We start from the raw sequence: 24,720 nt of genomic DNA, 5'->3' as shown, positions 1-24,720 counted from the left end.
AAAAATCCAGTTTTCTACTCTTTTTGCTATATAATGCTATTTAAATGAAATATTTAAATTATTAGTCTCTCAGGATCAGCAATGTTTTAAAAATGACAGAAACTAATAAGTATTTTACATTCCAGTTTCAAAAGTAATTAAGAGCTTTAAAAAACCTGACTGAATATGCCTGAATAGGCAGAAAAAAAAATCCATAGGCACACACTGTGTACCACCCACTTGGGGACTTATATGTGGGACTCCTGCTAATTTTGAAAACAAAGGTAGAACTAACTTTGCACTAGTTTTTCTTTTTCTAGCAAGAGGTCATATGAAAAAGCATGTGGCATTAAAAATCAAGTCACCCCAGACCAGACGAGTTCACTGGTGATACTACCAAACATTTAAAGAAGAATGAACATTAATCCTTCTCCAACTCTTCAAATAACTGAAGAGGAGGGAAGACTTCCCAACTCATTCTACGAGGCCATCAATGTCTTGAGACCAAAGCTAGACAAAGACACTATAAGAAAAAAGAACTGCAGATCAATATTCCTGATGAATACTAGTAAGCTGAATTCAACAGCATATTAAAAGGATCATACACCATAAACAAGTGTTTTTGGACCATAAGGATGGTTCAATACATGCAAATCAATAAATGAAATATACTACATCAACACAATGAAGGGGGAAAAACACAAAATCATGTCAATCTCTGCAGAAAACACATTTGACAAAGTTCAAGACCCTTACATGATAAAAACACTGCACAAACTAGTAATAGAAGGAAACTATCTCAACATAATAAAGGCCATAGGTGAAAAACTCACAGTTAACCTCATATCCAGTGGTGAAGAACTGAAAGCTTTCCCTCCAGTATCAGGAAGGAGACAGCGATTCTGCTTTTACCACTTCTACTCAACATAGTATTAGAAGTCCCGGCCAGGGCAATTTGGAGAGAGGGGGAAGGGGGAGGGGGAGGGGGAGGGGGAGGGGGAGAGAGCAAGCATCCAAATCGGAAAGAAAGAAGTAAAATTACCTGTTCTTACAGACAACATGATATTATATGTAGAAAACCAGAAGATTGCAACAAAGAACTTACTAGAATAAACAAAGTCAGCAAATTTTACAGGATACAAAATCAATACTCAAAAATCAGTGCATTTCTATACTCTAACAATGAACAATCCAAAAAAGGTATTAAGAAAATTCCATTTACAACAGTATTGAAAAGAATAAAGTATTTGGGAATGAATTTAACCAAGGAGGAAAAAAGATATACACTGATAACTATAAAACATTCCTGAAATTAAAGAATTTCAGGAAATTTAAAGAAATTAAAGACACAGTCATTGGAAAGTCATCTCATGTTCATGGACTGGAAGACTTAATGTAGTTAAGATGTCAGCACTATCCAAAGTGATTTGCAGGGTCAATGGCATCCTTATTAAAATCCCAATAATGTTTTTTGCAGAAATAGAAGAATTCATCCTAAAATTTGTATGAAATCTCAAGTGACACCAGATAGCCAAATCAATCCTGAAAAAAGAATGAAGTTGGTTTCACACTCTATTAACCATGTGTCCAGGAGGCTTTGACATCTGGGACCCTTTTCGCCCTGGAGAGACTGTCCCTCCCAGGGCCAGCCTATTCCTAGAGATAGTAAACAACTCCCCCACAGCATACCTTTTATATGCAAGCTAACCAGCCCAGAGCCTATACCCCAACCACGCTCTCACCCTCTGGGCCACTATCCACCTGCCCTAATCACACAAGGCCAGATAGCCAGGGAGAGCCCTATGCCCCAGAGTCTGCTGAAATCATTCAAATTAGCCAATCCTGAACCTGTTAATCCTGCCTCACATGTTCCTTCCTGCTGCAACTACAATAACCTATTTTCCCCGCTCTCTGCCTCCTGACTAACTCTGGTGCTTCCTCATAGGGTCCCATGTGCATGGCAGGCATCCTCTTCTTGGGAACTATAAGTAACAAACAACCTTTGCATGGCAACCACCCCCTATCTGTTGGCCTCACCATATCTGAATAATAATAAAACCTACATTTTATAAAATACATTTCCTGATTTCAAAACTTACCACGAAGCTACTATAATCAAAATAGTGTGGTACTGCCACAGAGATAGAGAGACCATCAGAATAGAAGAATTAAGAAATAAACCCCTGCATATAAGGTCAAGTAATTTTTGATAAGGGTGTCAAAACCATTCAATAGGGAAAGGGCAATCCTTTCAACAAATGGTGCTGGGAAAACTGGATATCCACATGCAAATAAAAATGAAAATGGACCTTTGCATCATATACAAAAATTACTCAAAATGGGTCAAAGATCTAAATGTTACGTCCTAAAACTATAAAATTCTTAGAAGAGAGGGATGCTTCAAGACATTGGATTTGGCAATGACTTATTTGTTAGAACACCAAAAGGATAGACAACAAAAGTAAAAATAAACTGAACTTCATCAAAATTAAAAACTTTTGTGTATCAAATGACTCTATGAACAGACTGAAAGTCAACCCATAGAATGGGAGAACATGTTTGTAAATCATATATATGATAAAGGGTTAATATCCAAACTATATAAAGAACTCCTACAATTCAACAACAACAAAAACAATCTGGTTTAAAAAATGGACAAAGGACTTGAATGAACATTTCTAGAAAGAAGATACACAAACAGCCAAGAAGCAAAGGAAAAGATACTCAACATCATTAATCCTTAAAGAAATGCAAATTGAAACCATAAGAGACCATCTCACACCCATCAGGACTGCTGCTACCAAAGAAACAGAAAATAACAAGTTGACCAGGATGTGAAGAAAATGGAACCCTTGTGCACTGCTGAAGGGACTATAAAGTAGTGCAGCTGCCATGGAAAACAGGAAATTTTCCTCAGAAAATTAAAAACAGAATTACCATTTCATCCAGTAAGTCCACTTTTGAATATATACCCAGAAGAACCATGAACTCATGTTAAAAGCAGTGTTATTCACAAAAGCGAAAAGGTGGAAGCAACCCAAGTAGCCACAAATGAACAGATACACAAATATGGAATATACATATAACGGAATACTAGTCATCCTTAAAAAGGAATGAAATTCTGATACTTGCTACAACACAGACGAACCTTGAAGACACTATATTAGAGAAATAAGCCACTCACAAAAAGATAATGTTGTATGATTCCACTTAGAAAAGGTGCCAAGAGTAGTCAAATTATAGAGACAGAAAGTAGAATGGTGGTCGCCAGGAATGGAGGGGGAGGGTGGGGATGGGGAGCTAGTGTTCCATGAGCACAGAGTCTCAGCTGGGGAAGATAAAAAGTTCTGGAAATGGATGGTAGTAATGACTGTAGAACAACAGGAGTATACTTAATGCCACAGATTTGCACACTTAAAAATAGTTAAAATTTATGTTCTGTGTATTTTACCACAACAAAAAAATTCTCAAATCAGGTTTCAGAGTGTTCCTCCTAAATGAAATCAACTGCATTTCTTAAGTAAGTGGATACGTTTGTTTTTCTCAAGATAAAATTAGAAAATGCCAACTTTAAAAAAATAATGAGGGGCTTCCGGGGGGCTCAGTTGGTTAAGCCTCCAACTTTGGCTCAGGTTGGGATCTGATGGTTCATGGGTTTGAGCTCCGCATCAGGCTCTGTGCTGACAGTTCAGAACCTGCAGACTGCTTCGGATTCTGTCTCCCTCTCTTCCAGCCCCTCCCCCACTCATGCTCTGTCTCTCTTTCCCTTTCTCTCTCAAAAAGTAAACATAAAAAAAAGAAAATGAAGAGAAAGTTTATTAATACACCATAACTGTGTACCAGAAGTACTTAGCTCTAATGATTTTATCTCTTTCTACAAGAGAGAAAGAAATAGTAATAAAAATTGGCTTACATATACCTCTTTAGAGATAAATTTAAACAGGTCTATAAATGAACTCTGGCATACATAAAAGTTTTGCATATATTATGTCTAAGTGATTCTTAACTGGGGTGGGGGGAGGTGGATTTTGACCCTCTTGTCCCTCAAATTTTTGGTTATCACAGCACAAGAGGACGGGCTACTGGCATCTAGTGGGTAAAGGCCAAGGATGCTGCTAAACATCCCACAAAGCACAGGACAGCTTCCACAACAAAGAATTATCTGTTCCAAAATGTCAATACTGCAGAGGCTGGGAAACCCTAGTCTAAGGGAAAACTCTGAATAAGCCAATGAAAGTCTAAGGCCCTTTCAAACATCTGTCAATAATACGCTGTCACTAATTTTACCTATGCCTTACACCAACAAATAAAGAATTTAATTCATTTAGTAAGAAGTGTCAGAATAACTGCCATCAGTAAGGATTTTAAATAGAATACTACATACTGATCTATTTGTATTTTTAAGCTCTATCAAGAATAATGTATATGCTATTTCACTGCTCTCATGAAAAAAATCATGCAGGGGTATAACCAAATCTAATAAATTTCTAGAGACAAGATGAATTAAAGGATTCATGTTTATTTTATTATCACGTCCAGTCTGGTTGAATACGGCTTCACAAACTGACACTTGTGCACGAACCTAAGTTTAAACTACTTACAGATATTAACAGCTCGTTTCCCTTGATGGAATATTTTTCAGAGTCAGTGAATTTTCTAAGCTAGTTGTATTTTCATTTCGCTACTCTTAACGCTAGCTTCCAAAATGCAGCTTTGCGTTAGTGGGTAGGTTTTCAAGACATATGTCAAATAACTGGGGAATGTGCATTTATTGTTCTTCTGAATGTACTTTTAGGTATCAATTGTGGGAAGTGTAATTTGGATGAATGACGTTTATCATAATTTACTTCCCACAGAATTCCACATATTGTCTTGACATAAAAGAATTAATGATTAATGGCAATAGTCTATTTTATTCCATTACTACTCCCATCTTTCTTTGTCCTGAGAGGTATTCAAATATACAAAATGTAGCCAAAAGTATAACCAAGGGCAACAATTACCATTAGATTGTAAAATGAAGCTACAGGTCGATTTTGCTTTGTACACCTTTGCTAGATAAAACATTAAACTTTATGTCTACATCTTTTATATATATATATATGTAATCTGAAACCTCTGCCATGTCAGTTTCAGCAAAAACCAGATAGAGCAGTAAAAAAAAAAAAGTCCTTAAAGATACATATTTCAAATATTCTGCTAATTAGAGAAGTACTAGAAAAGAAACAAAGACTAAAAGTTTATTGCCCTGAAAGGATATAAGGAATTTTTACTTTTCTCTGAGCTCTGAGAAATACATTTTTGTGTAACTTTCAGCTGGTTAATTTTATTAAATGATTGTGAGAAAATAATCAGAACAGATTCTTTTTTTTTTTTTTTTTAACGTTTATTTATTTTTGAGACAGAGAGAGACAGAGCATGAACAGGGGAGGAGCAGAGAGAGAGGGAGACAGAATCTGAAACAGGCTCCAGGCTCCGAGCTGTCAGCACAGAGCCCGACGCGGGGCTCGAACTCACAGACCGTGAGATCATGACCTGAGCCGAAGTCAGATGCTTAACTGACCAAGCCACCCAGGCGCCCCTAGAACAGATTCTTATACATGTAGGTTTCATAAATGGCATACTAATTCTTAGTGAAACACATTTCAGTACATTGTACTGAATGTGTATTCCACATTAAAAAATGGTTTAGTAACATACTCTGACATAATACCTATAAGAAGTATATTTAAGGTCAACATAATCTAAGGGCTTTTATTATTTCTTGAGGCCATTTTTTTTTTCTTTCAAACCATGTGATGGTATCTTAGTATCTTTTAATTTACAAAATCATGAATGGGCAGGATTCTCAATGCTTCACCAACTCTAACCAGACCACAGCAGGGCTCTTATCCGCACAGTGAACACCTGCACCTTAAACAAATGACTGGGCTGGCAGGGGAGAAATGGTGCCTTACATTTGGAGTGAGAGACAATCTGCAAAGCTGTTTCATGTAGATTACGTAATACAATTTATCTGGTAAGGACAGAATCAACCTATCAGGTAAGTAAAACCGGTATTTATTTTGCAGATGAGGAGCTGGAAGGGCAAGGACCTGTCCAAGGGCAAACAGCTGGCTGACAAAAGGAACTACCACAAGTAGAAGATGCCAGTTACTTCTTCACCTAAGCCGGTCATTCTTCTGCCTATATACATTTAATACACCAAATGTGATAAAAGTTCCAAATGACAAGAGGAACTATTCCAATTATAATTTTAGGTTATGGTCAAGAATGACAAAAATTGACATTTAATCACAATCATAACTGCACTGACAATGTCTTAGGAAGACCAATAATGTGTGAGTGCACATTCACATGAATCTGCTTAAATCACATAGCAACGTGCTACCACAACTCTTTTTTATTTTATTTTGAAAACCAAGAGAATTGCTTATTTACAGGAATAGCCAGTACAGCCAGCGTTCTATCCACTAGTATTTCTGTTTAAACAGAAATACTCCTGATGCCCTCAACAACAAACCGTTCAATACCGCATTCAAGACTCTACAATTAACTCTGGAAATACCCATTTAGATACTCTACATACCAGCTGCGTGAGACTGCTGACTTCTCACATCTTTTACCTTTGCTTACACTGTATCCCTCGCCCTACAATATCTTTCTTCCCATCCTCTATCAAACTGAGTTCCTATCAAACTTGAGTCCCTACTCAAGGCTGGGCTTGAATGTCACCATCTTCTGAATACATTAGCCAAGATCCTACAAAGTTCTTCGGAACTTGATCACAGCTCTTAGTTTATCCTACATTGCACTAGTGTTAGTGGTTTGGGGCTCCCTCTTCTAGACTGCTAGTTCCTGAGTGTATGAACTGCCTTACACTTAACAAAATGAAATATCCCCACTGGCACCTTGCAGAGGAGAGAACTAAAGAAACACATCCGGTGTCAGCTGGCATGGCCTATGTAAGGTCCTGTGCTTGTCTTTACAGTGTTCTCTGGACATGATGCAAGCATGACACCGTAACAGATGATCCTGCCCGTGGCCTTGCCTTGCCATTTTATCAACACGCTCAATGGCCCTGCTTCCTGACCCAGCCTGCTGTGACCTTACACCTCTCGGGCAGCCTTCCCACCTGCCTGAAATGTTTAGTCCTTTCACTAAGGCCTAATTCACCAAATTGCTGAATTTTAAACTCTGTATCAATATTTAGAGTTGAGCAGAGGGTACAGCAATGTAAACTCTGACATGGTTTATTCCACTGTATTTTTATATACAGTGCAGATCTGAACTATTATTGTGGATTAACCACAGCACATTCCAGAGAAATGGAGATAGCAACACTTATTTACCCATAAAAGATACTATATTCAGAGTGACTCAGTATTATCAGCATTTCTTAAAAAGTGTATCTTTATTAGTTCAGAACAATGAATAAGTTATAAAAATACTTTATGGAAACTGTAAGTGAAAATAGCAAATGATCACAGGACCTTAAATTCTTGTGTTGTTTTTCTACATCTAAACTTACTTAAGATATACTTTCAATAAGCAAAGCACTACCCAGCAAGTGTTTCGCATACTCTTATGACTATTCATTAAGTAACCCATCCACGGGCATGAATGCTTCCTTTTCTAGAAGAAATACACATAACATACTCATCAGTGCTTCAGGCTCAAAGAAAAGATTTATATTCCCAATCTGGTAGGCATTTTTTGTTCCATGTAAAAGTCTTATTCTCTCTCCTCAATGAGACAAATACTGCTTTCAGGGAATAGTTGGAAATGTTGAAAAGGAAAAAAAAAAAGATCTGCAATTTGAATTATAAAAATATGGGTGGTACAATCAAGTGTTCATACCTCCTGAACACATCTTCAATGAATTAGCCATTTTTAAACTTTTTAAATCACTGCATAAAGAAAACAAATTCAGAGGCTTTTTAAATAAAAAGCAACTGCTAATAATATGATGATAATAGGAGTTGTAGGTCCCATTATCCAAATGATGTACTTTTACCTTCTTTCGTTCCTGCTCCTTCTGTTGGAGTCTACAGACTGCGTCAGAAGCTGTTTGCACTGAAATAAAACAGACAATGGGTTTTCAATCAGCAGCCCTTGTTCAAGACTTAGCTAAAAGAAACACCCCCAAAACTTGAATTGTTTTAGATCTCAAGAAACTATGCAAAAAAACTGATATTATTTTGGTTGTGATAGGCTGGCTAGAAGGGAAAAAAGAAGCTTTGCCAATATATTTAGGATGTCATAATTAGAACCAACATCATTCATGAGCTTTGAGGTATAAGCCAAGGGCATTTAGGTACTAATTCCAATGACAAGTTGTCAACAATGACTTCAGAATTCTCCAAAAAGATATAAAATGCCTGATAAATTTATCATTACATTCTCATTATGTCTACAATGTCTCTCTGATTCATTAGCCCTCCCTCTCCCTTTTTCTCATTCATACAAACTTCTCTCTTACAGGCAGTACTTGGTACCCACAAGGCTTCAACAACTTCCCATTCCTGCTTCTGCTCTTGCCTGCTAGTTCATCCTGACTGCCACTGCCAGATTCAAATAAATTTCTCTGGACTGTTTCCTTCGAGTGACTTCCCTTTCTAATGAACCACAACTGCTCATGGTAATTATTAGAGTTATTTATTATCACTATGTGCCTAGACCTGTCCTAAGTACTTTCCATGTATTACTCCTCTCAATCCCATCTTCCTAAATTAGGAGAGGATCACTATCCCATTTCACAGATTTCTGGCATCTGTAAAAACCTGAGGTACAAACAGTAGGTAATATGACTAATAAGTGCAGAAAGCAGGTTGTAAGGGGCGCCTGGGTGGCTCAGTCAGTAGAGCGTCCGACTTCAGCTCAGGTCATGATCTCAAGGTTCGTGAGTTCGAGTCCCATGGCGGGCTCTGTGTGGACAGCTCAGAGCCTGGAGCCTGCTTCAGATTCTGTGTCTCCCTCTCTCTCTGCCCCTTCCCCACTTGCATTCTGTCTCTCTCTCTCAAAAACTGAATAAAAATTTTTTAAATTTTTTCAAAAATAAATGCAATCAGATCCCTGCCTCTAAAGGCATGGCTCATACCCTCAACATTCTCCTCTTGTGATCTCATCAATGAAACTGGTTTTCATCCATTAGTTCTTCAGACCTCCTCATTTACTGAACCCATTTTATTTCTGTATACAAATGTTTTCACTGTTTTGCACGCAGGTGACAGGGAGCTGTAGTCAAATGTAGAGTTGAGCACTTAGTTGTGTAACTTGCATGTTTGCTTGCTCACTCATTCACTTGCCAAATACCGAGTGAGCATTTGCTATGAGCCAGGCACTGTCACTGTTGCTTTTCCTAACACCTCAGCACCTCAGTTCGTCATTTGTAAAATTAATGGAACAACTAATGAGAGGACTTCAGAACTGACATTAAATGAGATAACAGAGTGGGTACTAGGCTGACAAGTAATTTAAATATTAATAGCACTTAGAGCAGTTCCTCACACGTTGTAAGCAGTCAAGGAAGGTTGTTATTACTATTATTCTACTTACTATCCCTACTGAAAATGCTTTCCTTAGTCCTGTCTCCTAATGACAATGTTTTACTTGTCTTAAGAGAACAGTTTATGGTGTCCTGGCTTCATAATAAAGCCCTCCTAGATTAAGCCTTTCCCTATAAGGATTTTCTCTTATTTGAAATTCCTTTACCAGGTATGTGGGTATTTCACCACTTTACCTTGCATTTGCTTACACAGAGGTTTAGTAGTGTTTCACAACATGCCTTCCTCTCCTACCCAAACCTAGTCCCGAATAGGTCCCAAGTTCCTCAGCAGGGCAGGGACTGTGACTTCCCTTTCAGAAAAATGTTAGGTCCCTCCCTGTGAGAATATGGTAAAAGAGGAGGATTCTGCTTTTAAAAAGTAATGTTTTTATCAGCAGCCATTTATTTTAGTTACATCAAAGATAATATTTTAGCCCTGAAAATTATGTTCCCAATCATTGTTTGTTCTAACAGAAAAGATGAAAACAAAACAAAATGGGAGCTGATTAGATCTGCCTTCTTTCTGTGGCATATTAATATTACATCATTCTTCCCAAGCAGTGGTTCTATCATTTCCTGATTGGATTTTTTTCCTCCTGACTCTGAACATAACTTAAAAAAAAATCCATTCTGTGGTCTTTGGGTGCTTCATCATTTTCAGATCATTCTGGGCTTAACCTAAGAGAAGAATTACAAGACTATGACATTATTTTGTCATCTGTTATGTCCTTTAAAATTTTAATTAGGACACATCTGACAAAGGCACACTTTTGTTCCTTACAGGGATTGTCTTTGTGCTCAGACAGAACGCCCATTTTTAGAAATTTCAGTCCCTTAGAAGTTGCTGACTTTTTAATTCTTTAGCCACACAATAAGAAAGGTTTACTTTCTAAATTTAATGAAACCTGCTTTTCTAAAATACAAGAAAATCACGTGACCATACCAAACATTCCTTCTTCATGATTAGAGACCCCAAGAGGAAAAGGCCTATTATTCAACCTTCCTATCACTTCCACATCACTTACTGGTTGTACCTAATGCAGCAGGAAGCCGTTTCCCCTGTTGTCTGCATTTCAGGAGACCATACTTATTTTAAAGAGTCAAGAAATGTTAAATTACTTTCTCTCAACCAAAAGATTTTTTGAAATTAGCACCACATACAGTAGTGCCACATACAATAGGTGACAATGTCCCGACTGTCCTCACACAAGAAAAACAAATACATTCTATCATGATTGGTATGCGTGAACCTCAAATACATACATAAGCAAGTAATTTTGGCTTGGTATTAGATGTTAGCTGAATTCTCATTCATTCATCTCAAGGAACAAATAATTACTTCGGAACTCCACTGTTTTAGGTGCCAGGGGTACTGGAGAGAACAATCAGAGTCCCCGAACTCATGGAACCTATATTCTGGTTGAGGAGACAGATAGCATATAAATACTTAGCATGCCAGGTTGGGGTGGATACTCTGGAGGAAAAAGCAAAGTAAAGAGACCAGAGAATGCCAGAGCGAGGGAACATGATTATTAGAGTAGCTAAGAAGGTCTCACTGTTAACACCTGAGCAGAGATGGATGGGAAATGAGAATGTACAAAAATCTGACAAGAGTATTCAATGGAGCGCGTGAGTGAGTCTGTCAGTTAAGCTGCCAACTTTCGCTCAGACCATGATCTTGCAGTCCGTGGGTTCGAGCCCCACATCAGGCTCTGTGCTGATGGCTCAGAGCCTGGAGCCTGCGTTGGATTCTGTGTCTCCCTCTCTCTCTCTCTCTGCCTCTCCCCTGCTTGCGTTCTGTCTCTCTCTCTCGAAAATAAATATTAAAAAAAATTTTAAAAAAGAAAAAAAGGCTGACAAGAGTATTCCAGAGGAAGCAAGTGCAAAGGCCCTGAAGTGGAAGCACGTTTGGCACATATTAGAAGAATAAGGAGGCCAGAGTAGCTCGAATGAATTGTGGGAAAAGAAAATGGAAGGAAATAAAAGAGTGGGCGCCATTATGTAGAATCATCTAGGCCACTGTGAGGAGTCTGGCTGTTCTGTAAGCAAGAGGAGGAGATTCTGATATAGTAATGACAAGAGCCAAATTACCTTTCAAACGGATCATTCAGGCTCCCATGTGGAGAACAGATTATAGGCAGGAAAGGAATAAAGATGAGTTATGTGGTTACTAGAACAATCCAGGTGAGAGATCAGAGTGGCTTAGACCAGGGTGGCAGCAGTTAGTGAAGTGGTGAGGATGGTCAGATCCCAGTTATGTTCTCAAAGTTGTGCCCAAAAAATCTGTTAGTAAGCTACATGTGAGCAGAGGTAGGGAGAACAGAAAAGGGAGAGGCAGTGCGTGAAGAGGATGCTGGTAAAAATTCTAACTAGTAAAGTGCTAAAAATTTTTGGTTAATTTTAGGGACCTGGGTAGTTCAGTCAGTTGAGCGTCAGACTCTTGATTTTGGCTCAGGTCATGATCCCAGGGTCGTGGGATCAAGCCTCATGTTAAGCTTTGCTCTGAGTGTGGAGCCTGCTTAAGATTCTCTCTCTCTCTTCCTCTGCCCCTCTCCCCTGCTTGGGCTTTCTCTCTCTCCCTAAAATAAAAAAAATAAAAATTGGTATTTTAAATCATTGACTTCTTAAACATTTCTAGGTAGAGACAGATTGAAGCAAAACCACACAAACTTAGTCCCCTAAATCACTCACAAAATAAATAAAAAGTTAAAAAAAAAATAAAAGGTAAAAAATTCCATCACTTACTGAACAAGGAAAAATTATAATTGTATACTATAAACTTTGAAATGTGGTATGATGGCCAAGAACTGAGATTCCTAACCCCTAATTATTTCATCCCCCAAAAGTCAGAAAAAGAAAATAAGTTGACAAAATTGTTAGAACTCTAATATGCTTTAATTTGTACAGAAACAGATATGAGGGGTGGAGAAAGGCTCATAATATGTGAGAGACAGATGAAACAGACACATTCTCCCTTCTTAAAGAAAACCTAATAAAATTGTCCATAGGTGCTCCGTTATACAAAATCTCTCTTTATTAAAAGAGAGCAAACATATTGCATGAAATAAAAATTGAAAGTACAGGGCTAAGGAAACAAACAGAATTATAATATCATCATTAAAGATCCAGCAAACAAATGAGAAGGAAGTCAAGAGTCTAAGACTAAATAAATAAGTGGCAGCATTAGGGACTTCAGGACAGAAAGCAAACACTATAAACCTTGATCAAGTTAAAAGTGAGGTTGGGGAAGAGAGTGGTGAGGGAAGCTGTGAATGTCTGAATGCCTCCAACTCTCAAGGCATTGATTAATGCATAAATAATAACATCATGACTCTAACTTCTAAATGTTTTTTATAATTATTTTTCCTTGAACGATCTTTTAGTAAATACTATCTTTTATGCAAAAGTGACACTTATTTTAAGGTATTTCCTTCAGTTTTAAGTGCCTGTTGCATTAAATTCAAATAAAATTAAAAATTAATACCTAAGCTTAAAAGGTGTATGACCCTCCCCATAAGACAAAACAAACAAACAAACAAAAACAAAACAAAAATAAAAACAAAAAAAATAGAGGTGCCTGGGTGGTTCAGTCAGTTAAACATCTGACTTCAGCTCAAGGTCATGATATCGCCAGTTTGTGAGTTCCAGCCCTGCGTCCAGCTCTGTGCTGACAGCTCAGAGCCTGCTTGGGATTCTGTGTCTCCCTCCCTCTCTTCCCCCTCCCCACTGGCATGTTCGCTCTCTCTTTCTCCCTCTCTTTCTCAAAAATACACATTAAAAAAAAAAAAGTGTATGATCTCATTATCAAATGCGCTCTCTCCCTCATACTGGCCCAGCTATTCATTCAGCTATCATGTCTCTATCCATCCTTCTATTTGGATTTACATAAAGATGTCTAAAATGATGTTCACCAATGTTAAAAAGCAATGGTTATTTTCAGGTAGTTACTAGGGTGATTTATTGCTTTCTTCCCTTTTTTTTTTCTTATTAAACATACATCCTTCTGCTTAAATAATAATAAAAAAATAAAGTCATGTCTCTCTAAAAAAAGAGGGAAGCAGGTAAGGAAAGAAAATTTCCTATGACTGTGTTAGTTAGCGTAAGGAAACCCCACAGGCTCTGTCCTTCTTACTCTAAAATCAAGGTCTAGGTCCTTAATACTAAGGCAAGATCTCCAGGCAACAAATGTGGTGAAATCCGTAAGTCTATTAAATAATTAATAAGCAGGGCATAGACACTAATACTGTTTTCAGGATTAAAAAATAACATAAAGGCTGTCTCTTTTTTAATTTTTAATGTTTATTTATTTTTGAGAGAGACAGACAGAGTGTGAGCAGGGAGGGGCAGAGAGACAGGTAGACACAGAATCCCAAATAGGCTCCAGGCTCTGAGCTGTCAGCACAGAGCCCGAAGTGGGGCTCGAACCCACAAACCGCGAGATGATGACCTGAGCCGAAGTCGGACGCTTAACCGAGCCACCCAGGTGCCCCCATAAAGGCTATATGCTGATGACTTTATGGGTTGCTTTTTTTGTACCCTCCAAGAACTCTCATTTACTTTTTGTGATTTTTAAAGGAACCACAGGTAAGTTTTTGTTCTAAAGCTTCTGGTCATCAAATCCAAAGACACTATACAAGGTGGGTGGCCACACAGCCAAAAGTGGAAACAGTTCCAAGCTGAGGATTCTGTAATAGGTCTACATTCCAATAATTCAAGATGTCCCCACCTTACTGCTCCACAGTTACCTAGCTCTGCGCAACATGTGAGACCAGCAGCCGGAGGTCCACAGCTGCAGAGTTCTGAGCGGCACAGCTGACCGCACCACCAGCACAGGAAGAGATAAATGTGGCAGCTGTATTAACAGGCACAAAACAAAACTTAACTCATCACTAGGCTTGTAGAGTACTACTTAGACCAGAATATACTCCACTACATTCCACATAAGCTGGCTTGCATGATTTTGTACAACTCCTTGATGAATCAGTATCAAAAATAAACAAGCCAGCACTCTGACTTAAAATGTCAGACTTTTAAACGTGCAATTCCCTGGGAACGACAGATGGGCCCAGGCAAAGCTTTAAAATTAAAGCACATAATCATCTCCATTCTACCCATGCTCATAATACTTAGCAGAAAATACTTGGGCTGAAGCCTACTGAAGAAGCCTTCCATGCTTCTAGCAGGAAAACACCTCCAAAGCCATTTTTTAGGTCCACAGAGCTAATTACACCCAGAGTAGTCCACAGATCTTAAAACCTTAATTATCAACTTTGGATTTTATGTGTTTTAATTCTTCCTTTCAGGATACACTTACAGTCTGAATTCCATTTTACTAGTAATACTTTTCTATTTCATTGTGGAGACTACTTTTAAGAGGCTAGTCTTCACATCAGAAGTTATGTTAGCCCAAGAATGAACTAAATCAAAATAACCATTCACAGATTTTTACCAAGTTTTACCCAATTTATCTTTATGACTCAAAGTGTAGAAAAGAACAGTTACAGGCACATCTCAAATGCATACATAAGTAGTCTTACTAATAATCGAGTTTCTTAGTATAATATCTACAATGTTTGTCAGGGTTAAGGAAGTAATAGTCTGAACAAACAAATGATGTGTGTACTAAGATGCAAAAGCTACAATCAATTTTAGACTTTCTGCTGTTTCGTTTAAAGATACCAAATGTAATCTTGGGGCATTAATTCTCTCCAAGCCCCTTTTAGCATTAGAGTACATGAGACTAACTTGGACCTGAATACAAACACTTGCTAATTTCAATTATTAACCAAATCTCCCTACTGTATTCCTTCACAGGTCATTATATTACTGGCTAGTTTTGTTTTCTCCCCACCCCCCCCACCCCCCAGAAAGGTACTTTTTCATTTGCACTTCAGTAATCCATCATTATTTGTCAGCATTATCTACCCTCACACAAGCTGAACAGTGTCAGTATGGATCTAGATCCAAGGAGAAACCTTAAGTTTTTGATATACTTCTAATTTTAAAATCAGTTAGTAATAAAACTCTTTTTATTTTATATGTTTAATAAGTATTCTTTTTTAATGTCTCTCCACATTACAATATTTTGCTTAACGAAAAAAGTTATAAAATGTTTACAAACATTTATGATGGGATCCTTTTTTAAAAAAAGTTAAAAATTCTAGTATCCTGTTTGAAAAACAAGTTTCATTTCACTGCCTAATTCTTAGTCATCAAACTTCTTATGCATAATTAAATTTAAAAAAAGGTAAATAATGCTGCAATTTTCTCACATCCTAAAAGGACTGCTTATCTTGTGTACCCCAGATGCACACATCTCACTTTGGAGATTAATGCTCTCAACATCGTTGGCAACACACATTAATCACTAGATAGTCACATGCTCTGTGACAGGGCTTCCATTTTATAGGTTTTGATTAAGAATTCTCTCTCCACCTACCACCAAAACACTGAAGGAAATATTTTGGCATAGCATTCATTTGAAATAAAACAGCGTTAAAAAACAAAACAAAAACGCACAACAAACGCTGGCTTACATCTCTGGAGAACTTGGCTTAAGTCGTCCTGCATTATTTCTCTACATTTGGGAAGAGCATGTTCATTTGTTTCATGGATCATATTCTTCAAATTTTCAAGAACTCGCATTTCTCGAAGACCCCGTTTTTCCTATTAAAAGAAAGTAAATTATGAATACATATTGTGTCTTAAATCTCAGTAATTACTTTCTGGGATTTCCACCCAGGTTTTGGTTATATGTTATTACTGAAATTTACACAGCTTTCTTCCAATTATTTGGCAATAAATGAAGTCACAACCTGGAGGCATTTTTTAATTATGAAATGCTTCAAAAGCTGCAGTGAGTAATATTTTTATAGCAATGTTTAAAAATGGGCACGAGAAGGGGCGCCTGGGTGGCTCAGTTGGTTAAGTGTCTAGTCAGCTCAGGTCATGAGCTCACCATTCGTGAGTTCGAGCCCCACACTGGGCTCCCTGCTATCAGTGCAGAGCCTGCCTGGAATTCTCTGTCTCCTTTTCTCTCTGCCCCTCCCTCTCCCCCTCTCTCTGTCAAAAATAAACATAAAAAAATTTTTTTAATGGGCATGAGAAACAGTAAATGAACCAAAAGAGGCCTAGATTGCCACATACTTCATTCTGTACAGCAGGGAAATTAAGACACCCTTGATCTAATTTTACTTTTGTTGTTTTTATATAAAATACATAATAATAGGTCCTACAATTACGCTGTTTTTAAAACTAATTCCATTTTTCTCAAAAATGTGTCATAAAGGGAATACTTTCCTATGCAGAAAAGAGTTAACACTGACCACTGTCCTTAGAAAGGCCTGCTTGCATGGTTGGCCTTCGGCTGGGGGCTAGAAACTTGACCAGTAAATAGTTCCCTACACTGGTATAAAACTTTCTATAAATGAAAAGACACATCCTTTCTTCTGGGAGTTTGGAATTTTGATACATGCTGGGCAGAGAGTGCCTACTTAACCAGTCGCCAATCAAATCCCTGGACTCCTATACTCAGGTGAGCTTCTCCAGTAGACATTTCACATGTGTTGTCACAGCTCATTGCTGGGGGACTGAAGAACATCTGTGTGACTCCACTGGGAGAGGACTCTGGGAAGCTTCTATTTGGTTTTCTCCAAACTTCTTGTCACACACCTGTTCCCTTTGTTGATTTTGCTCTATATCCTTTTGCCATATTAAAGCCTAGCTACCAATATGACCATATGCTAAGGCCTATTTAGTCAATCGCTGAACCTGAATGTGGTCCTGATCCCTAACACACCCTGCTTCAGAAAGCAGACTTTAACACTACCTACCACTACACTTGAGGGTAGGCCAGTGACTTGGTTCCAAGGAACAGAGTAGGGAAAGAGAAAAATATTAACTGCATGGTGGAGACAATGAAAGTTGACATCATCAGTGATGTCATGGTGATAACATGTACCCTCTGATGTAATGTGACAAGAAGGGCACTTCCCCAAAACCCATAACCCCAGTCTAATCTGAAAAAAAACACCAGACAAACCCAGATTGGGGGACATTCTACAGGATACTGGCCAGTATTCAAGACTGTGAAAGTCATGAAAAACATGGAAAGAGATAACTGTCACAGACCAAAGAAGGCTAGCAGGACTGACAAGTAAACGCAATGTGGTACCCTGGATAAGGTCCCAGAACAAAAAGAGAACTGTAATGGAAAAACTGGTGAAACCTGAATAATGTCTGGTATTTCATCAATAGTAACATACCAATGTTAATTTCTTAGTTTTTACCCATTTAGTATGGTAATATAAGGCATTCATAGCGACAGAAACTGAGTGAGGGTAAGGTACAGGAGAACTCTTTATACTAACTGAGCAACTTTAATGTCAATCTAAAATTAATACAAAATAAAAAGTTCACTAAAAAAAGAAGGGCAGTTAACTTGACTGTAGAGAAGTAATAAGTTAGTTGTGACACTGGGGTTTTTGTTTTGTTTTGAGCCATTCTTATGGAGCAGCTATGGCTGGGTTTTTACTCTAATATTTCCATAGTAAAAAATTAAAAAGTCATACAAAAGTTGAGAAAGAATAAACAATGAATCCTGTACTTATCACCAATCAACAATTCTTAACTCTTGGCTGATTTTGTTCCCTCTGCAACATTCCATACATCCTCCTACCCACAATCCTAGATTATTTTGAAGCAAATCCTGGAGAGCATATAATTTCAACTATAAATATTTCAACATCTATCTTTAAAAGACAAAGACTCTTCTTAAGAAAAAAAATACACCTCTCTGCCCCTTCTCCCCTCACTCTCACTCACTTACACACACACTCAATTCTTTAATATCATTAAATATCAAAGTCGTATTCCCATTTCCTCAAATATCCCATTAATGTTCTTTTTGATCCCCGTTTAAACCCAAATCTAAGGAAAACATATATTGCAATTGGTTAGTATGTTTCTTAATTTTTTTTTTTTTAATCTATAGATTTCCCCTCCATCACTTTTGTCTTTGCAATTTGTTGAAAAAAGTTGAGTCATCTGTTCTGCAGTTTCCCACAGTCTGTTATTTGGCTGAATGAATCCCCATGGTGTAATTTAACATATCCCTTTGTCTGTTCTCCTTCCTGTAAATTAGTAGTTAGAACTAGAGGCTTGATCAGATTCAGGGTTTTGTTTTGGTTTTTGTTTGCAGGAATATTTCAGAGGGAGGTGGGTTGTGTACTTTCAGCAGGATGTTGGTAGCATTCCGTCTTCATTTATCAGCAGGAATAACCTCTGTAAAGGGAAATTTCCCCATAACCACTTGGTTACTCTGAGGAATGTTTACATATGCAAGGCAAAATAAAACACTTGATTACTTCCTCTTACTTAACAGTTTAACTTATTTAACAAAAATAATGATATGGTTCCCTAGTATTCTCTAAAGGTTTCTGTTTGTTCTATGCATTCCTATGACTCACAGATTTAACGATTTTGAAGTTCTTCAAGCCATTACAGTATTTTTCCTTATTGGTGCTCAAACTGTCCTATTTTTGTCCAGTGAGAGCCTAGTTAAGTTGGCTCTGCAATGCTTCAGACAAAATTCTATGTTCTTTAGTAGCCTCTCTGCTTCTGATACGAATGGGTGCTCTAGGCTCACCTAGTACATTTCTAGACTCAGACTTGGAATCAGCAGGTCTCTAAACGCCACTGTTTAGAAATCGTACTTAGAGAATGATCACTGGGGGTGCTCACTGCTACCATGTCAGTCATTATTTCTAGGCCTTTTAGTGAACAAGGCTATGAAATAGGTGTTTTTATTTTTTTTTTAATGTTTGGTTTTTTTTTGAGAGAGAGAGCATTCACATGAGACTGCAACTGGGGAAGGCACAGCAAGGGAGAGAGAGAATCCCAAGCAGACTCCTCACTGTCAGTGCAGAACCCAACACGAGGCTCGATCCCACAAACCAAACCATGAGATCATGACCTGAGTCTAAATCAAGAGTAGGACACTTAACGCACGTGCTCCAAGGTATCTGTTTTTAAAAGATGCATTTTAATGGGGCACCTGGGTGGCTCAGTAAGTCAGAAGTCTAACTTGATTTCAGCTCAGGTCATGATCTCACAGTTCATGGGTTCGAGCCCTGCATCAGGCTCTGCACTAACAGTGCAGAGCCTGCTTGGGATTCTCTCTTTTCCTCTCTCTCTCTCTCTGCCCCTCCCCTGTTAGTTCTCTCTCTCCCTCTCAAAAAGAAATAAAAACATTAAAAATAATTTTTAAAAAGATGCATTTTAAGTTTATAATCACAAATTAAGAAAAATAACGCTTTTAATTATACTTCTCAGTCTTGTGTCTCTTTGCAGTTCTCAAAACACCACACAGAACTACAATTTACTTTATCACTACTTCAATCAAACAACAGCAACACTAGTATCAACAAAATGATTACTGAAAACAGATTAAGGGTTTGTTGTTGTTGCTGTTTTGAAGGGATATTCGACTATATATGCACAAATTACTATGTTTTATAGTTACTTGGAACAATTTCTTTCTGCATGGCAATGCCACCATCCAGAAAGACAGGTTTGCTTTTTTACATTTCACTTGATTTTTTAGGGATTGTTCCTTAAAAATTTTCTTTTAAATTATGTAAGATATTTACATGTCTCCAAAACTGTATTAAAAAAAATACACACACACACACACACATATATATATCTATATATAGATCTATATATATAAAGTCTAGCTTCTATGTATGTCTTTGCATTGTATTACCTCCTCTCTCTTTAGGTAATTCTTTTAAAACTTTATCCTACTACTGTCTTAAGTATAAGGATACACATCTATCTATCTATCTATCTATCTATATATATATATATATATATGTGCATATACACATGCATTACATATATATATACACAAAGGTATATATAAATGTATATATGCATTTATTCATATGTATAAGTATATATATATTTTCAATTCCTTCTTAAATGTAAACATGATATACAGACTTTTCTTATTTCACTTTATGAAATTCATAAACATACAATGTATATCATCTTTGTGTGATCATGTGGTCTATTTGTTCTTTTTTGGTATATCTTTCAGGATTGAGAAAAATTTGGTGTTTCTGTTCTCATGGTTATGTTTATATTAGTACTTATAGAATACCCTTGGTCTCCATGTATTTGGCTATTGTCAGTTGGTTCCCTACTATGAGCAACAACATTCAAGGCTTCACAAGACCCTCTGCCATCCGTCCATGTCTTCCTCTAGTTTCTGATACCACAGAAGATTTTTAGCTGTTTAGCTGGTGATTTGGTCATTTGGTATTTTGGGGATACCCTGTCCCCTGGTTTTATTATAGATGTTGCCTGATTTTGCTACCCTAGTAGTTCTGTTTCTATAGACAGATTGAAGCAAAAAAATCCCAAAACAACACAACAAAAAACTATGTCAAAGCTTGCTGCCATCTTCCCCCCATGGCATTGGAATCTGAATGAATCAAGATTATAAAGATTATTTCATTTCTTATGGTGCATTTTTTTCTTTGTCAAGACGCAAAGGAATAGTCTCTCAATTCAAATACAAAGACAATGAAGAACAGAGAGTGGAGTTCTGCAGTTCTACTCAGGGTATAGGTCTTACTTGGGGGGGGTGGTCAATGGATGGGCTTTGGGGTTCCAGAATCCCCTTGAAATTGTACTCAAATTGAATACATATAGGTGTTCTATGAATTTTTCTGGGAGAAAAAAAATTCTTCAAGGACACCTTGACTTACTAATGTTAAGAGCCACTATCAAAGTTAAAATATAAAGTTAAGAATCCCTATGAAAACACCAACAGCGTTTTTCAGAAATACAGCAAAGAATACTGAACTTTGTGTGAAACCACCAAAGACCCCAAATACCAAAAACAGTCCTGAGAGAGAAGAACAAAGCTGGAGATATCCTAATCTCAGATTTCAAGATATACTAGAAAGCTGTAGCAATCAAAACAAAAAGACCCCTACATCAATGGAACAGAATAGAGAGCCCAGAAATAAACCCATGTTTATATAATCAATTAAGCTATGACAAAGGAGGCAAGAATATGCAGTGAGGAAAAGACAGTCTCCTCAATAAATAGTGCTAGGGAAACTCGACAGCCACATGCAAAAGAATAAAACTGGACCACTTATTTTACCTGATACACAAAAATAAACTCAAAATGGATTGAAACCATAAATATCCTAGAAAATACAGAGAGTGATCTCTTTTATATTGGTCTTAGGCAAAAGAAGCAAAGCAAATATAAACTATGGGACTACACCAAAATAAAAAGTTTTTGCACTAGGGCGCCTGCACGGCCCAGTCAGTTAAGCGTCCGACTTTGGCTCAGGTCTTCTCATGGTTCATGAGTTCGAGCCTCACAACAGGCCCTGGGCTGACAGCTCAGAGCCTGGAGCCTGCTTCAGATTCTATGTCTCTTCTCTCTCTCTCAAAAATAAATAAACATTAAAAAAAAAAAAAAGTTTTGCACAGCCAAGGAAACCATCAACAACATGAAAAGGCAACCTACTAAATGGGTTGAAGATATTTGCATATGATATATCTGATACACGGTTAATATCCAAAATACATAAATAACTTATATAAGTCAACACCAAGTAACAAATAATCCAATTAAAAAATGGGCAGAGGACCTAAACCAACTTATTTTTAAGATATATGCACAGCCAACAGACACATGAAAAGATGCTCAACATCACTAATGATCAGGGAAATGCAAATCAAAACCTCACACTTGTCAGAATAGCTAGAATCAAGAAGATAAGAAACACCAAGTGCTGGCAAGAATGTGGAGAACAAGGAACCCTTATGTACTGTTGGTGGGAATGTAAACTGGTACAAACAGTGTGGAAAACAGTATGGAGGTTCCTCAAGAAACTAAAACTAGGGGCGCCTGGGTGGCGCAGTCGGTTAAACGTCCGACTTCGGCTAGGTCACGATCTCGCGGTCCGGGAGTTCGAGCCCCGCGTCAGGCTCTGGGCTGATGGCTCAGAGCCTGGAGCCTGTTTCCGATTCTGTGTCTCCCTCTCTCTCTGCCCCTCCCCCGTTCATGCTCTGTCTCTCTCTGTCCCAAAAAATAAATAAACATTGAAAAAAAATTAAAAAAAAAAAAAAAAAGAAACTAAAACTAGAAATACCATTCAATTCAGTAATTCCACTACTGGGTATTTACCCAAAGAAAATGAAAACACACGGGGTGCCTATGCAGCTCAGTCGGTTAAGCATCTGACTTTGGCTCAGGTCATGATCTCACGGCTCGTGAGTTTGAGCCCTGCTTTGGGCTCTGTGCTGATGGCTCAGAGCCTGGAGCCTGCTTCGGATTCTGTGTCTCCCTCTCTCTCTGCCCCTCCCCTGCTCATGCTCTATCTCTCTCTCTCTCAATAATAAATAAGCATTAAAAAAAAATTAAAAGAAAATGAAAACACACACGCCTATACTACACCATTTTTTCCAATAGCTAAGCTATGGAAGCAACCCAAGTGTTCACCAATAGATGAATGGATACAGAAGATGTGGGATGTGTATGTGTGTGTGTGTACACACACACACACACACACACACACACACACACACACGTACACACGTGCGTGCACACTGGAATATTACTCACTCATAAAAAAGAATGAGATCTTGGCATTTGCAATGACATGAATGGACCTAGCACTTACTACGTTAAGTGAAATAAGTTAGATGGAAAAGGGCAAATACCATGTGATTTCACTTATATGTGGAATCTAAACAACAAAACAAACAAGATGCAGAAACAGACCCATAAATAAAGAAAACAAAGAAATGGTTGCCAGAAGGGAGGGAGGTGGGAGGATGGGCAAAATGAAATGAAAGCGGAGGACAAGTACAGGCTTCTACTTATGGAAGAAGTCTCAAGGACAGAAGGCTCAGCAGAGGGAATACAGTCAATGGTACTGTTAATAGCATCACATGGTAACAGATGGTAGCTACACTTATGGTGAGTACAGCATAACACCGACTTGCTGAATTACTAATCTGTACACCTGAAACGAATGTAACGTGTTGTGTCAATTATACTTCAATAAAAATAAAGATAAAAAAGAACCACTTATTTAAAGGGTTATTTCTTCTAGCAGGCAAATTGGGAGTCTCACGTTGTAGAAAGGGAGTTTATAGCCTCGTTCATTTAAACAACATATAGGCCCAATGATAGTGTTAGAAAAGATGTTAGAAATTAGAAAACAGTCTCGCCCTTGAACTTACCCTCTGGTACGTGCCTGTTTATATGCTGGTATTTTTGACCAAGGTGTACTGTTGACACTCATTACAAAAGGAAGACTATTTAACATCTATTTAACTGCATATATATTCACATATATTCTGGTGCATAGATATCAAAGCTCAGCACTAATGAAGCTTGGCTTCTGATGTGTAACACTCCATAAAATCACACAGTTAATTTCTAAGTTGAAATGAATAGCAAGTGCTCATGTAATGTTCTTAAAACAGTGCCTGGTTAAGTATGTGCTCAAAAGTGCTAGCAATTATTAATAATATTAGTACAGTTACTATAACCTTTACATTTAAGATGTAATTTGATAGTGTTAGAAAGGAAATGGGAGACCAATATAAGAATTTAAAATTTTCTTTCAATCTCTAAACTGGTCAGTCCAACAAGATTTAAAACCATATTGTATATACATATGTTTATTATATGCTATATGGGACATGCTTTACCCTGATATTTAATAATCTGCCAGTTACTCCAATAATCTATTAACCAAAAATGAGAGATTAGGACATCAAGTGAAATTCTAGCTTGATGTGTCTGCCTTTTGAAGGATTTTCTCTTCATGAATTCAATCCACGTTCAAATTCATCGACACAATCCCTCCTGACTCCTGCAATTACTGTACTTATTTGAATACCTTTGTTTTTTAGCCTCTAATTATAATCATCATTTCCTCCATTTTTTTTTTCCTACTTGCTAACATCTGTTTTCCTTTCTCAGCTCCAACACCATCCCTTCTATGAAAACTTTCCTCCCAGCTCTGTGGGGAGTTGTTTCTGGAGTTGTTTCCTCCTGAGATCTCAAGTGCTTTGTGCTTATTTTATCATAATAATTCCACCATGAAAATTCACTGTTTATAGGTCTTCTCCCTAGACTGTCAACTTCCTGG

General features: G+C 37.6%; 1 protein-coding gene across 1 annotated transcript in view; it reads right to left on the bottom strand.

Moving 5' to 3' along the window:
* The window catches only part of BLOC1S5 (biogenesis of lysosomal organelles complex 1 subunit 5), a 45,217-nt gene that overhangs the window by 7,879 nt on the left and 12,618 nt on the right, over positions 1–24,720 (bottom strand). The window contains exons 3-4 of the mRNA XM_043590853.1: positions 16,063–16,192; positions 7,997–8,055 (exon numbers count right to left, since the gene is read on the bottom strand). Of these exons, the coding sequence (XP_043446788.1) occupies positions 7,997–8,055; positions 16,063–16,192 (189 nt within the window). The remainder of the gene's footprint in view (positions 1–7,996; positions 8,056–16,062; positions 16,193–24,720) is intronic.

This window comes from Prionailurus bengalensis, chromosome B2, assembly GCF_016509475.1.
Source record: "Prionailurus bengalensis isolate Pbe53 chromosome B2, Fcat_Pben_1.1_paternal_pri, whole genome shotgun sequence".
NCBI lineage: Eukaryota > Metazoa > Chordata > Mammalia > Carnivora > Felidae > Prionailurus > Prionailurus bengalensis.
The sequence above is the reverse complement of the archived record's forward strand: the minus strand, read 5'-3'. Positions and strand labels throughout refer to the sequence as shown.